Here is a 14,549-nt window from a genome sequence, read left to right on the forward strand (position 1 = left end):
AGTCCTCCCCAACCTGAGGTCTGGAGGCGTTCCCCTCGAGTCCATCTGGCATCACAGCGGGGAAGTCCCGGTCCCTGCACAAGAAAATGCAGATGAATAATTGGTTAAAGAGGTCCATTTTCTCCACTGGCACAACCACCAGATTGCCCAGCGTACTTTGCAGGGGCCCCACATTACCCGGTGCCTTCTTCATCCTCCTTATATATTTGAAAAAGGACTTTTTATTATCCTTGATCATGGACGCTAGTCCTAGCTCTATGTCCGCCTTAGCTTTCCTGACAGTCCCCCTACAGGCCTGAGCAGAGGAGGTATACTCCTCTTTGGAGATAGCACCCCCCTTCCACTGGGTAGGCAGAAGAAAACTGAATTATCCTGGTTTGCCCTAAAAATAGGCAAGTAATAATAACATAAACAACCCCCAACTTCACAAAAATTAAGGCAAGAAATGATTCTCCCTTTCAGATACATGCTGAAAGCTGTCCAAGATGTTTACCACACAACATCTCCAACTTTATTTCCGGTTACTCAGGGGATTCACTGTCATCTTCCTCTATATCCCCTTGATAAAGTATTATTTACTCCAAGGACATCTAAGGACTGTTACAGTTGTTTCAGCAGGTCTCATATTTCCTGATAAAGGAAACTCTGAAACTCTGATGAGATTTTCATCAAACCATTCACTAACATCTTCTAGTCATACAAGTCCCTTAGGTCCTTCATCCTCATGATAGGTTTTCAATTATTTCCTGCCGTTGTGTGCACAGTTCAGCTAGCAGACATTAAACAAACCCCAACAGACTGCAGTGGTATTTTCAGATTCTTCTTCTGAAAAAGGAAAGCTCAACTTCTGAAAGAGACTTTCAAAGCAAAGAAGAGCATAACAATTACAGATGAGTGAATCAGTTCAGGAACCCCCCCATGTCAAAGAATCATAGAAAATTTGGGTTGGGAGGAACCTCAGGAGGTCATCTAGTCCAACCTCCTGCTCAAAGTAGGATCATCCTCAACTGGATCATCCCAGACAAGACTTTGCTTATCTGGGTCTTAAAATCCTCCAAGAACCTCCAAAAAATACACTCACAGCTTCTCTGAAGATTTCACTGTTCCTGTTTCAGCACTTTAGTACCCTCCTTGGGAGAATTTTTTTCCTAATATCTAACTTAAACTTCCCTTGCTGCAACATGAGCCCGTTGCTCCTTGTTCTGTCATCTGTCACCACTGAGAACAGTTCAGCTCCATCCTCTTTGGAATCACCTTTCAGGTAGATAAAGGCTGCTGTTGAAACCCTCTCTGTCTTCTCTTCTTCAGACTAAAGAAGCCCAGTTCCCTCAGCCTCTCCTCGTAAGTCATGTCTCTCAGCCCCCTCACCATTTTTTTGCCCTCTACTGGACTCTCTCCAATTTGTCCACATCCTTTCTGCAGTGCAGGGCTCAAAACTGGACACTACTCCAGATGTGGTTTCACCAGTGCCAAATAGAGGGGAAGAATCACTTCCCTTGAACTGCTGGCAATACACTACTAATGCACGTGGGCACACTGTTGGCATTCAGCTTATGTTACCTGGCCTGGAGTATTTACATGCACCCCCTGTAAAAGGCACCACCGACACTGTTAGCGGTGCCTGCGGGCAGTTGTTGCTTGCCACCCTGCCGCCGGCAGTGCCAGTGGCATCTGCGGGCAGTCCATAATCACCCCTAGCCACCACCGCCACTGCCAGCAGCACCTGCGGGTTGTTGCTGACCCGTGGTCAGTGCTCGCCACCCCTTCCTTCCCCCGCTGCTGACAGTGCCGGTATCAGCCCAAAAAACCTTTATTGGTGCACCCCTAGAAATAATAGCTACTTTAGCAACATTTCTATGGAACAGCTTTACGGCACCCACTGCAGAGTGAGAGGTGGCACACCCACATTTGAGACAAAGGCCACCTTGGAGTGAAATCTTATACTCCAAGTAAAAGCAGCAAGAAAGCTCAGGGTAGTGAGCTTTCCCCTCAAAGAACCTCAAGACATGCAAATAGATTGGAAGGGGCAAAAGGTCCTTTAAAAAAAATCAAATGTTTTTAATCAGCCTTGATAGCAAAGTTGTAAAAGAAACCTCTCTGCAGACCCAGAGGCAGGTCAATGGGGAACTGAAGTGCTGAGAATTATGTGAAATTTCACAGTATGTTGCTAAGTCAGTCCTCCCAGAAGTGCCTCCCCAACACCACCACATGTAGCACTGAATATAAAGACCCACAAGCCGGGTTGGGCTGGAATGATTTGTAAGCTCATATGATCAGATCCCATATCTTCTCGGAACATGCTGAAACTTGATACATGGATGCCAGTGAAACAGATTTAGAACACTACATACTGAAGAAATATTAATTAAAACACCGTCTATAAAAAGCTACTGCAAGTGCCATCTTTATCTTGGATGAACTTGCAAAAAGCGGATTCTTATATAAGGCTGCCTGCCTGCATTGCATTCCTAACATCAGTACAGTACCGGTAATATGTAGCACTATACACGGGAAATTTTAAAACTTGGCAGCCCTGATAACTTGAATGGCTTTCCTCTTTTGCACAGCTTCAGCTGGAGGCAGTTAAGATAAAAATACTTGAAAAGATTCTCCCCTTCCAACTATGAAGAACATATTAGCTGGATAAATGCTGCTGTGGGGTCTGAAGTCAAGATGGCTATTTATTAATTCATCCTGCTTTACTTCAATATTTATCATTGTGGTTGCATCTGAATTCTTAAGATTCTGAATTACAAAACAAAGAAATTTCTCCCCAAAAAATCTTCACTGACTTGAAAGTCACCTCAACTGGAATTAATGTGTCAGGAGCCAGGAGCTCTGCTTCTTCCCATTTCTACAGACAGCGGCCAATAGTAGAATGACAGGGTTAGAAGGAACCTCAAGCATCATCTAGTCCAACCCCCCGCACAGATGCACCACATGCGCTTTCTAGCCCACCCCAAAACAAATGCTGCTTCAGTCTCTTTTGGAAAATGTCCAGTGAATGAAATTCCACAACTTTTCAGGGCAGCTCCTTCCAACTGTCCTTACTGTTCTGACACTATGCAAGATTTTTTCCCTTGAGATTTAATCTACTGGTAAATTGGCTTTGTTGCCTTTTAAACCTGCTGCCCTGTGTCCTCCCCTCTATAACAAGGAAAAACTTACCTTCTCCCTCTTTGTCGTGGCAGCCTTTTAAATATTTGAAAATTGCTATCATGGTCCTCCCCCACCAATTTATTCTCCTTTTCTCCAAACTAAACATACATAGTTTTGTCAACCATTCCTTGAATGGCTTGCTTCCCAAACACCAGTTTTCCAAGTGCAACAACGAACTGAATTAACTATTGATCCTTATACTCTGGATCAAGAAAGAGACTATTGTTATCGAATGAGGGGGGCACCTTCTGAAAACATCCATCTGTTCTCATTCTGGTATAAAGCCATAAACATTTACTTGTTATGAACTAACCATAATTTTCTCTTTCACACGGTATGTCACTACAGTTAGTTCTGTACTTCCTGTTTGCAGTGTCAATGTCCAGATCCTATGGATTTCACTATAATACTCGCTGGCATGCAATTTACTGGCTGTATGGTAGGCCAAGCTCTGCTCTCAGTTAAAGCTCAAGTTAATGCAGTTACTGTGTATGTACTTGAGTGCAATAGAGTAGAATTTGGTCTCCTGTTCAAATTCATCCCTGCTGATGTCAATGAATTTATTGGGATAAATCTGACCCTCTGTTACAACAAATAATGATGATCCCTGTCAAAATGAAGTGTTAGTAGAATGGGATTATATTTATATATTTCCCCTGAAGTTAGTAGTCTTACCCTGGTATAACTGACTGGACAACTGGGCCTATGTTCTCATCAGAGTAGTCCTCAGCGCTACGTGCTAGAGAAAGGAGGTATTCCATACCTCACCACAGATTTGCCTTCTCCTACTCCCATCCATTTCTATACCTCTCACAATTTTCCCTTGAACAAACGAGCCCCACTCCCCTACCCTAAAGTGCTTTTGAAAAGAGCAGTTTGTTGGACTGAAATTAAGATAAATCAGCAGAGCCTGCTGGAACACATGTATTGAAATCTATTTTAAATGCTGGAAACCTCTTTAAATAGAACCTTATTTTTGAAAGGAGACCAGCTGTAATTTGTTTCTATATAAAAGGCTTTATTTTTTCCCCATACAGCAAGCAAATACTATTAACATTTCAGTTTCTCCAGAGACTATATGGATTAGGCCAAATGGAAAGTTGCTATGACAACACTGGCGTTATTTTAAGTATTAGAAATTCATGCCAAGTTAAACAAAGGGCATGGTCAAGAACGATAGTTTTAATTGTACTGATAGCAAACCCTAAACCCCAACTTCATTTGGAAAATCTTGGAGCAACAGAATTATAGTTATAGCCTACAAAATACTAATAAAATCAAAAGAAATGAGTTTTACAAGGCAGATTCTGTACTCATTTACACTGACAACTACTCCAGTGGGGGGTCTTACAGTGAGAAGGAAGATTTTTGGATTAGGGAGGACTTTCTGTGAGTTTTACATGCTCAAATCGAAGTCCCAGTGAAAGCTGATGATGTGGAAGATGGCAAACCATGGCATTCCCCCTTTTGGCTTAAAGGGCACTTCAGGCCAATGTAGTAACTGAACACCAACCAATGATCTTGTGGTCAAAAAAGCAACTCAAGCAATGCTTTCTAGCTATATAGCTAAAATTTAAAAAAATGCTGAAAATCATTAGGATTAGGGTGCAGATATTCAAAGGTATTCAGATGTCTTGTGTCTACTGAATTCAATAGCTATATATGTGCCTATTTGCTGACTTAGGGACCTGAGTAACTTTACTACTTGAAAATATGACCCTTAAAAGCAGGCAGAAAGAGATTAAACAGTTCAGGACAGTACAGAATTTTGTCTAAGCAAGAACAAGTAGGAAAGGAAAGATGAAGACAAACTTAATTAGTATAGCAGGCCTGTACTCTACTAAATGCAGTTAGCCTGTGCTGGAGGGGCACCGTGGATCTGACATTAGCTTGATTTCTCAGTAGTATTAATAGGATTTGGAGAGAGACACAGTTAGTCTCTCTCAGCCAGTGGATGTTTAATTTGATGCTGGGCAACTGATGGTGATTAAATTGAGGCAAGCAGGGGTGGACTCCCCCAGTTATTCAGCTGTACCCCAGCTCGTGCAATCTCCAGTGTGTGGTTTTTTTTGTTTCCAAACATAAATCAGGTATTGAGATAGGGTAGGATTCACATTACCACAAAAGAGCCTGTAATGATTACAGGCATCCTTACACTTAAAAACAAACAAGCAAAAAACAATCTCAGTGTTAGAACAAAAGCTCTGTATGTTGTAGCTGTGTGGCACTCACTTCCCTGCGTCCAAGAACTGAAGGGGGTCTCAGTCCCCTTTGGGAGGAAGCTGGCACGTTCTAACTACAAAGACAACAGACAATAACTTTTAACACATAGAGATGCTCATCCCTGAAGGCCTCTTTACACCTGTATACAGACAAGTTGTCATATTAATACATGGAACTGGCAGAAATTGCAAGCCTGCTTATATGGTTTCATCTTCATTTTTTAAACATAGGCCAAACCGAAACCCAGATCCATAGCCAAGCTGTGTGTCAAAATTTAAAACCTAATTTGCAATTTTGGCTCAATCCACTCAATGCCTGTGAAAGTACTTTGAACATTTTTAGTGTTTTATAAATAAGATCTCAAATTTTAAACATAACAATAAAATCTAAACTGCCTGTGATGTTGCTAACCTAAATGAAAAGGTAAAATAAAAGACTCAATGACCTTGAATGAATGCAAGTATTTTATATGCTTCTCCTTTCCTTTATAGAATTTTGGCTCCAGGGGCCAAACCAAGATTTAATTAAAGAACCGCTCAGCAATATTACCCAGATAGAAAGCAAAAGCTCTCAGTGCAATGACCCCTCACAGTTACTTGCTTAAATTTAGGTATCTAAATCCATATTTGGGCATCCTGAATAAAGCAGCATGATTTACAAATGCCCCAAGACGTTTGCTTTCTGCGAATGATTAGAAAAAGATCCTTTACAAAAAGCATATGAACTTCATTAAACTGTCATGGCAAACACAAAACAGTTGTGAATATAGAGTTCCTGAGTAGCATACAGAATATTTACTGTTATCACAGAAGGGCACCTACCTTGACTCCCATCATGGGCTTACGGTGGTAAGAACAGCAGAGAGCTGCTATCAGAGTTTGAAAAATATTACAGTCCTTGGGCATGTTCAAACCTTCTATTCTGCAGACCCTTCTGAAGATAAAGTCACCACCAGCAACTTTCACAGGCTACCAAATGAGCTTGTTTGCATTGCTGCCTGCCAGATCTTCTACACTCCCCCCTACTCATATATCAGCCCAGGAATATTTCCTCAGCTAAAGCTGATGCTATCAGTTTAGTGGCTTCTGGCATGCTAGCTTCCACCCTGCCATATAGAGAGTGCCAGAATCCTCATGATCTATTCCACTGACCAATGAAATTCTAACCCTCTGAGAAAGTGCCTCTATTTTGGTATCTCCTCGGATCAGGGTTGCAATGTAGGAATCATTATGTCACAAGCTCAAGGCAAACTCTTCCTTTTGACAATGTACCATACCTGAGTCACTTTCTGTGCCTCTATAGATCTGATCAGTCACTCCAGCTGTCTTTCCTCAGACACAAGGTATGTACATGTTACATCAATAATTCTGTTGAGCATGCAAGCGACAAAGGGAGAGAGGCAGAGTGGTTGCTTAGGGTTTGCGTGATTCTGTTACCTTTTCATAGTCAAACAAGATATTAAATCCTTAAGGCATAGGTAACCAAGGAAAAGGCTGAAGCTATTTGTTTTTAATTAGGAAGTTTCTGGCAACCAGTCACAGGAAAACACTAGCAAGAGGCCAATAACATCAGCTTGGTCATTGTTAGTAGCACAGCTAACACAACCTTCTGGTGTTTAATTAAGACAGCCTATAAACAACCAGAGCCTGGTGCAGGTCCCACACGGCTGTGCAAGCTGTTGGGAAGGAGATCATACTGTGTAAGCTTTGAAAACATGTCAGTTCAGACAGTCAAAGTTAAAACTAGCCCACAGAGAAAAAGTAGCAGTCATATTTATGCATAAGCTACTATTCTCCAGAAGACTAGAGCTGCATGAAGCCACCTCTGGGAGGCTGTGGCAATTAAAATCTTTCCTTTCATCTGTTCCTCTTAGTTTCTTGTTCTATTGAAGAGAAAGGTGAATCAAGTGCTGCCTTTTGGCTTTCTCTTCCTCATTCACTATTTTTTTATCCTTCAAGTCATCTCACTTTTTATTCTTTTCCTTTACAAGGCAACAGTCCTAGTTTATGTTCATAACAGGCAACAAAAAAGCAGCAGCTAATGTTTTCCTGAAACAGATACTATCAGGAACCGGCTGGTACCTGGCCCCCTCCAACCATTAAATTAATAGTGTGATGGGGTCTGGGTACACTCTCGTCTGATGGAAACAGTTGCAAATATGTGTGGCCAGACATCAAGGCCAGTTACAGACATTTCACTTTTACTGATATAAGTGATCAGAAACTGGTCTATACTTGTGACAGAACAGCTCAGCACACAGGCCGATTTAAAAATGGCAGAACCCAGTCTAAGGTTTACCCACCTCCCCACACCAAAGGTGAACGTGTGTTCTGTTCGCTACTGATCTAAACTGCACCACTTAAAGAAAGCTGCATAACTTTGATGGATTCCACCTTGGGCTTTCTGAATGTCTGTACCTAGCTTAAAAGGCTTGCTTGACTTTAGGGAAAAAGAGGTACATGAGCTCGTGCTGCTGCTGTTCACCAACTGAGAAAGCCAGAGAGCTGCTTCCCCAACATCCACATGCAGTCCCCATCTCTAGTAGTTCACTGGATGTCCAGTGGAGGACTCACCTCCCTCGCACCAAGACTGTGGAGCTGCAATGTGTCTAATTCATTTTAGGGCAGGAGGCAGCTCTGCATTCAGGGATACCAGACAACCCAGCCACACACTATTGAGCTATGGGAGACATACCAGACATTAAAATTGTCGTGGGATGCTTCTGCACCAGGAAGGAATTGCTGGTTTAATCAGATTTATAAATGTTGTTAACGGTTTGGCATTTTTATAATGAGATAACTGAATGGACATCTGACTTGCTACAAAAGTTGCACAAAACTCAGGTGGAACCTGGAACACAAAATGATTGGAGGGGACCAATGTAGATGCATGCTCACAGGCCCTATATCACTAACAGCTCCTGGGAGCTTACCCTTGAGCTCAGGCAGTATTATGGATTGTGCTCGTGGATCAAAAAGGCTTAATCACTGTCAGCTTTGTAAGTGTGAGACGCTATAATGTGCAGTATAGCATTTGTGAGATTCGTTATAATGACAAAATCAGGGGTGGATAAAAATCAACATTTTTTTTAAAATTAAAAATAGGATTTTTATTTAAATCAGATTTTTTGATTTAATCATATTATTTGATTTTTTTTGTTAAGATGCTTTTAAAAAACAAACCTATATAAATATAATTTTAATTTACGATATGTTAAAGCTCAAAGATATCATCATGGAATAAGGATTATTACTTCTAATTATACTCGGTGTTTATAAAGTCCTTGTGCAACTTTAAACTTTAATAACTTTAGATGTACACATGATAGAAGCAAACTGTAAATGGTGATTGAAAGCATAATTTATTAAGTTTCAACACAATGCAGTTCAAATTTCTAGACTTTAATATAACTGCCATCTTTCGCAATACATCATTAAATCTGACTTTCCAACTCAGAAAACATTTTCCAGTTGCAGCTGAGTGATTTCATGAATTGCATTTGTGATCCTTCCTTATGCACAGCTTATACTATGCCAGGGGTTTTCAACCTTTTTGAATCAGTGTACCCCCAATGGCTGGACGTGAAGTGGGTGTGGAGGGGATGGTGGGGGGGATGGACAGGATGGTGCGTGGCAGCGCTCCGTCCCAGCCTGCCCACGCGTACCCCCTAGGGCCTTCTCAAGTACCTCTGGTACCCCTGGTTGACAACCCCTGCACTGTGCTAAAAAACGTAATGAATTATACTTTCAATCACCATTTACAGTTTGCTTCCATCATGTGTAAATCCAAAATTATTAAAGTTTAAAGTTACACAAAGACTCTATAAACATCCTGTATACTATTTGAGACAATATACTCATGTAACCTTTTTAGAAAAGTCTTATAAATAGGTCACAACAGGCCACAGACTATATTAGGGGCCCAATCTTATGGGGTTTCCTAGGGACTCCTCTATAGATTAGTAAAGATTAAAGAAAACCAGTTGACCCAATGGGATTCAGTGCTCAGTCTAGCAGATCCCATTAAGCAATCTGTGATGCTTAGTTTCAGTTCTAAAACTGTGGAGTTGTGCCTCCAGAGACAGCAGTATATGGAGTACATATATATAGTAGTATGGAGTATATATATAGCAGTATAGCAGTATATGGAGATGAGAGACAACAGACCTGATTACATACCCATCAGCCCTATTGTCTCTCTGCAAGTGTGCGTACACAGAGTCGAGCCCTTTCCCTCTAAAAGTGAAAAGTTCCACAAAGTTAAATGAATAAGGATTGTTGGGGGTAAAATAGATCTGGGTAAGGAGGAGGAGTCTGGAGATAAATGCAAGGAGGGAGGGAGGGGCAGTAGAAACAAAAGAGAAACATTTCGAGCAGAATATTCCAGAACTCTTGAGGAATAAGTTTCTGAGTATAGCCTCTCTATTGATTTGAGATCTAGTGAGGGAATGGTATGGGAAAGGGAAAACCTATCATGGCAGCAGGCTTACCAGGCTATAAAAGAGACCCTGTTTGGGAATATTTTAATTAGGGGTGTGCCAATAAATATTTCTTGGGCTGATACCAACAGCCAATTATTAACGAGCCACATTGGCAGATACTGATCTGATTGCCAATATGCAACCCAGCAGTTTGGAGAATAGCGTCCGGGTGGTAAGTCTCTTGGGGGGAAGGGGCAGAGCGGCTTGTCCAGGAGGTGTGTGTTTGTGTGGGGGGGCTTCCAACAATGCACACACCCCCAGGGGAGGCATTGGTATGGGGGACACCCATAGATCTATGTGTGGGCCCCAGGGCAGGCTGCCACTGCAGGCTGGGGCTATGGGCAGGTGGCAGTGGTGCTGGGAGGGAGTGGGTAAGACAGGCATGCGTACAAAATGCAAGGAGTGTAACAAAGGAATGCAAGGCCTGGTTGCCCAAATGAAACAACATCATGAGAAGTGCTCCTTCTCAGGAGGAAGCTGCTTTGAAGATGGTGAAGCAGAACAATGATCACATCAAGGCTTCCTGATTTAAATCACATCCACCCTGCTTAAAATTCTGGTGAAGCAGAGTAACTACCAGTAAAGAAAAATATTGGTAATGGCTGTGGATAAAAAGTCGGATTTAATTACAAAAACAAAATTAACTTCTGCAGCTGAATCAAATTTGCACAATATATAAATAAGCGTCTGAAACTCAATGATATAGGATAGTATTTGGGCAAATAGTTTAGCAAGGTTCAAAATGGGCTTGCGTATTTATATTTAGGAGAATGACATCTGCAGATGTTTAATTTTAGTCATTTACATTTTTTAAAGATTTCAAGCAAAAAAAAAAAGTACTTGGTAGAAAAGATCATTCACTTCTTGCCACAGAAGCAGTTTGATTTGAGGCAATTTCCATGCAGAGCTCAATTCCAAACCATTTTGTTGGCTATTATCAGCTGCAAATGCATCAAATGTCATCTTGTTCCTGAGCAGCGGTATGACCTCAAGGGTTCACAGTACCTCCAGTGCACAAACACAGGCTTCTCTCTTGTAAACTCACAAAGAGCCAAAACTGCCTTTACAAAACCCAGGATACCAGCATCTGGCCCCAAAGAGGGGTGCCTTCATTAACTTGTGTCTGTACATGCGAGAAGCAGAGCTTGGCTGATACTGATACAGCCCAGAACTGCTCTCGGCACTGTTTTCAGAAGTGTGGGGGAAGGGGGGGAAGGAAGCAGAGGGAGCACATTCTGGGGGCTGGCCAGCTGGCACTGGAGGGTGGGGTGGGTAGACTGGAGCTCCCCCAAGGTGGGTGGCTCCAATCCATCTATTTCACCACTCCAGTGCGGCTGAGGAAACTGCAGAAAAGACCTCCCTGCCTTCTCCCCCTCCCCCTTTGAGAGCTTCAAATTGATTCAGACTCTTTTTTTTTTTTTTTTTAAATCGGTCCCCGGATTCAATTCAGATTTGGAGATCTGGCCACCGAATTGGGCCAAATCACCTCTGAATCGAATCAGCACCCAAAGCTTCGCACAGCCCTATTATACAGCTCTCCTAAGAAATGCTTTCTCCAAACTGCCTCTTCTGTTGGGCTCTTGGCTTCTCTCACCTCTAGCTGAAAACATCCATAATAGGCATCAAGGAGAATGAGAGAAACAGTTAAGCCATTGCCTTGGAATTTAGCTTTCTACATGGTCTAGTAAACAATAACTGTAGGACCCAATTTCTTTTAAATCTGACAACCAAGAGACTTCTTCACCAAATAATCAAAACCAAGATGATGCTGTTTTAGACCAAGTCTTGGTAACCAGCCAATCTACAGAGGACCTATTTATTAAAAATAACCTGAGATTAAGAAATCTCAAATTGATTCTGTTTCAGTTAAATGGAAGCCTAGACAAAAGTGGGTTGGTATCTAAGGTTTTCAATGTTTAAAGGCTAGACAGAAGAATAAGCAGCTCAAAAAGGATATTAGAAGTAAGAACCAATCTATGAAGAATGGGAAAATGGATTGATTAGCAAAGAACCTATGTCTTGGATGCCAGGAGGTACAAGAATAAAGCCTGGCTTGCCAAAAGTCAAGCTGAGTTAGACTCTGGCAAAGAAAATTAAGACACATAGTAAAATTTATTTTTAGCTATATAAATACAGTGAGAACAAGGGGAAAAAAGACAGGGCCATTATGGGGTTGAGATTAAAATTATCAGCGTATGACCCAAAACTACATGTATTCTTTGTCTCAGTTTTCAATTAAGACAGCACTTAACAAGGCAAAGAAGTCAGAATGGTTAATGGGAATGAGGACAGGGAAATGGAAGTTGCTATTTCTGAAGCAGAAGAAAAATTCAGAGAGCTCAATGCACTCTAAACAGAGGGGACATAGATTATTTTCTCAAAATTACAAAAGTTCTGCCATATGAAATATCAAGTGTGAAAGTAAGGATTTTTAATGCCAATGGGGGAGGTAAGTATATGACTAGGGACTAGTAAACAGACTACCTTTATTGAAGATTGGAGGGGAACCCCCCCAAACAGGGTAATCTTATCTCAACAGTATGAAAAGTTTTAGAAAAAAAGTTGAAGGGAAGAATAAAGACATGGAGGTACATGGAGCATGGCATGTACCAAGTGAGAAAGTTATACACCTGAACCTGAAAAGTTCATTTCTGGGCAGCTCATTTCTGGCTGCTTAGTTCAGATTGGGTTGCCAAAGTAACAAGGGGGCAATCAGAGGTCTGTTGAACCTTTTACTTCAAAGGTGCTGATTTTCTGATCAGCTAGAGCTCATTAGCAGTTCCGCAGCTGACTGGAAACACCCTGCCCTTTGAAACAAAGCCCACAGCAACCAGCTGGAGTACCTCAGCAGCCCTGCATAGCTGTTTGCTGTGACTGTAAATTCCCAGTTTATTTGCAAACCTTCATTTTCAGGGGGAGGGGAGAGTGTAGTGTAGGAATGTGCTTGTTCCACAATAAGAGTGTATTCTTCCAATTTACCAAATGAAACTCTGAAAGACCTCCACACAGGGACAAGATCTTAGGAACAGATTCTGCCAGCCCTGCTCACAAGGACTGGGACCTTACTGCTTACCAATTTCCACGAGAAGTAGAGGCAGCAAAAAGCACCAATACTTCAATATGCATCCTGGACTTGAATGGTGTTTCACAAGGCATAAGTCAAGGTAGAATTTGGCCCTAGGATTCCCAAACGACGATACAACACCAAAAAACAAACAAACCATAGGTAAGTATAAGGGGAAGAAAAGTCTTCAGTCATGAGGTTTCTTCTCAAAGGGCCTGGTTCATTTTCCTTTTTCTTCTCCTTATCTTTGCGCATGAGTGGGGGAAAAGTTGGTGCAGGGCCTCCAGGAGATTCCCTGATTGCAGGCCCAGCTTCCTCACTCCAATGGGGCTGCACAGATAGCCTGGTGAATCTGGCCTAGTATATTTTTGATGTGGGTGTATGTTTCTCTTTTGGAAGGCTTGTTATCAAGCAGCAATGAAAAAAGTTAAACAATCCAAGATGAACAGCATGGCACAAGTCATAAAATCTAACTGCCAGCTCATTATTGTGATAGTCAAAGTAAAGAATCTGTTCAGAAGTGACTACTCACAATGGGCGAACGCCAGAAATAATGATCCTGGCCCTCAAGAAAAATAACACTGTCCTATTTAGTATGACAACTGCTGGCATTCTTCATAAGAACAGCAGTGCAACTGACAGGAAATAAAGATTGCTTTATTTAGATAACAAATACTACATAATTATTCTGAACTAATTCTAACTGTGCCAAAAAACATGTAAAAATTAATGGGATATTTGTCCTCACCAAGGCTTAATGCCAGTGTCGCACACATGTCTCTGTGAATCTATGGGCATGGTTGTGAGTATGAACAAGAGCAAGGGACCAGGAACACACAAGTGAGCACCCCCTTTACAAAGAGTTGAAGAAAAAGAGCTGTGCTTTATTACTGACAAGGAACTGGAAACTGGTCTGACCTGTGGTCTGTGTCTTGTACCACTGGCATAAAGACAGGTCAAAGCTGATGTAGCTCAATAGAGGAGAATCACTGCAGTGTGGGACAGTCCTTTGGCAGTAGCAAGATGGTGCATCCACCTCTACCATTGTTTGTAGTCTGGCTACTCTAATTCACACTGGGACATCAACCTGGTGCATAGATGATTCAGAAAAACAAAGGATCCATCAAGGAGTTTTATATCATTTCCCCACCGTTCCACCCTACTTGCTTCTTCATAGCAACCCAAAATGTGGGCCTAATGTCTTGGAACAGTGTTTTTCTCACCTTTACCCCAGTTCATATTGATTTACTGGTGAGTTTCAAACACATCCAGGCACCAAATGAACAATTAGCTCTGTTTTGTATTTCAGCTGTGTATAAGCTGGCAAGGCAGGAATCTGAACATACCTGACAGTATTTGCATTTAAGTTTTTCCTGACTGCCTTTTTTGACTCCAATACTAAATTTCTAAGAAACTGAAAATGTTTTAACACTTAGAAGGGACCCATTAGATCAGTCTGGGGCAAGATTTTGTGTTGAGATTAAAGTAGTGTTAAATCCTCTTTCTGTCCTCCACCCATCTGAACTATTCTAGAACCTGTCTAAAATTACACCTGCCCAAACCTGCCACTGACAAACCTAAATTGTTTCCAAGCCCATTTCCAAGGCACCCCCTATGCCTGGC

At 41.7% G+C, this 14,549-nt stretch overlaps 1 protein-coding gene across 5 annotated transcripts in view; it reads right to left on the reverse strand.

Moving 5' to 3' along the window:
• BCAR3 (breast cancer anti-estrogen resistance 3) overlaps window positions 1–14,549 on the reverse strand; it is a 174,620-nt gene that overhangs the window by 34,792 nt on the left and 125,279 nt on the right. Inside the window, exon 1 of one of the 5 annotated variants that reach the window (XM_019501629.1) lies at window positions 6,204–6,299. The exons of the other annotated variants lie outside the window; for them this stretch is intronic. Within the exon in view, the coding sequence (XP_019357174.1) occupies window positions 6,204–6,287 (84 nt within the window). The 5' untranslated portion in view covers window positions 6,288–6,299. Of the gene's footprint in view, window positions 1–6,203; window positions 6,300–14,549 lie in introns of those variants that run through there. 5 annotated transcript variants of the gene reach the window in all.

This window comes from Gavialis gangeticus, unplaced genomic scaffold, assembly GCF_001723915.1.
Source record: "Gavialis gangeticus isolate Ggan-Ray unplaced genomic scaffold, GavGan_comp1, whole genome shotgun sequence".
NCBI lineage: Eukaryota > Metazoa > Chordata > Crocodylia > Gavialidae > Gavialis > Gavialis gangeticus.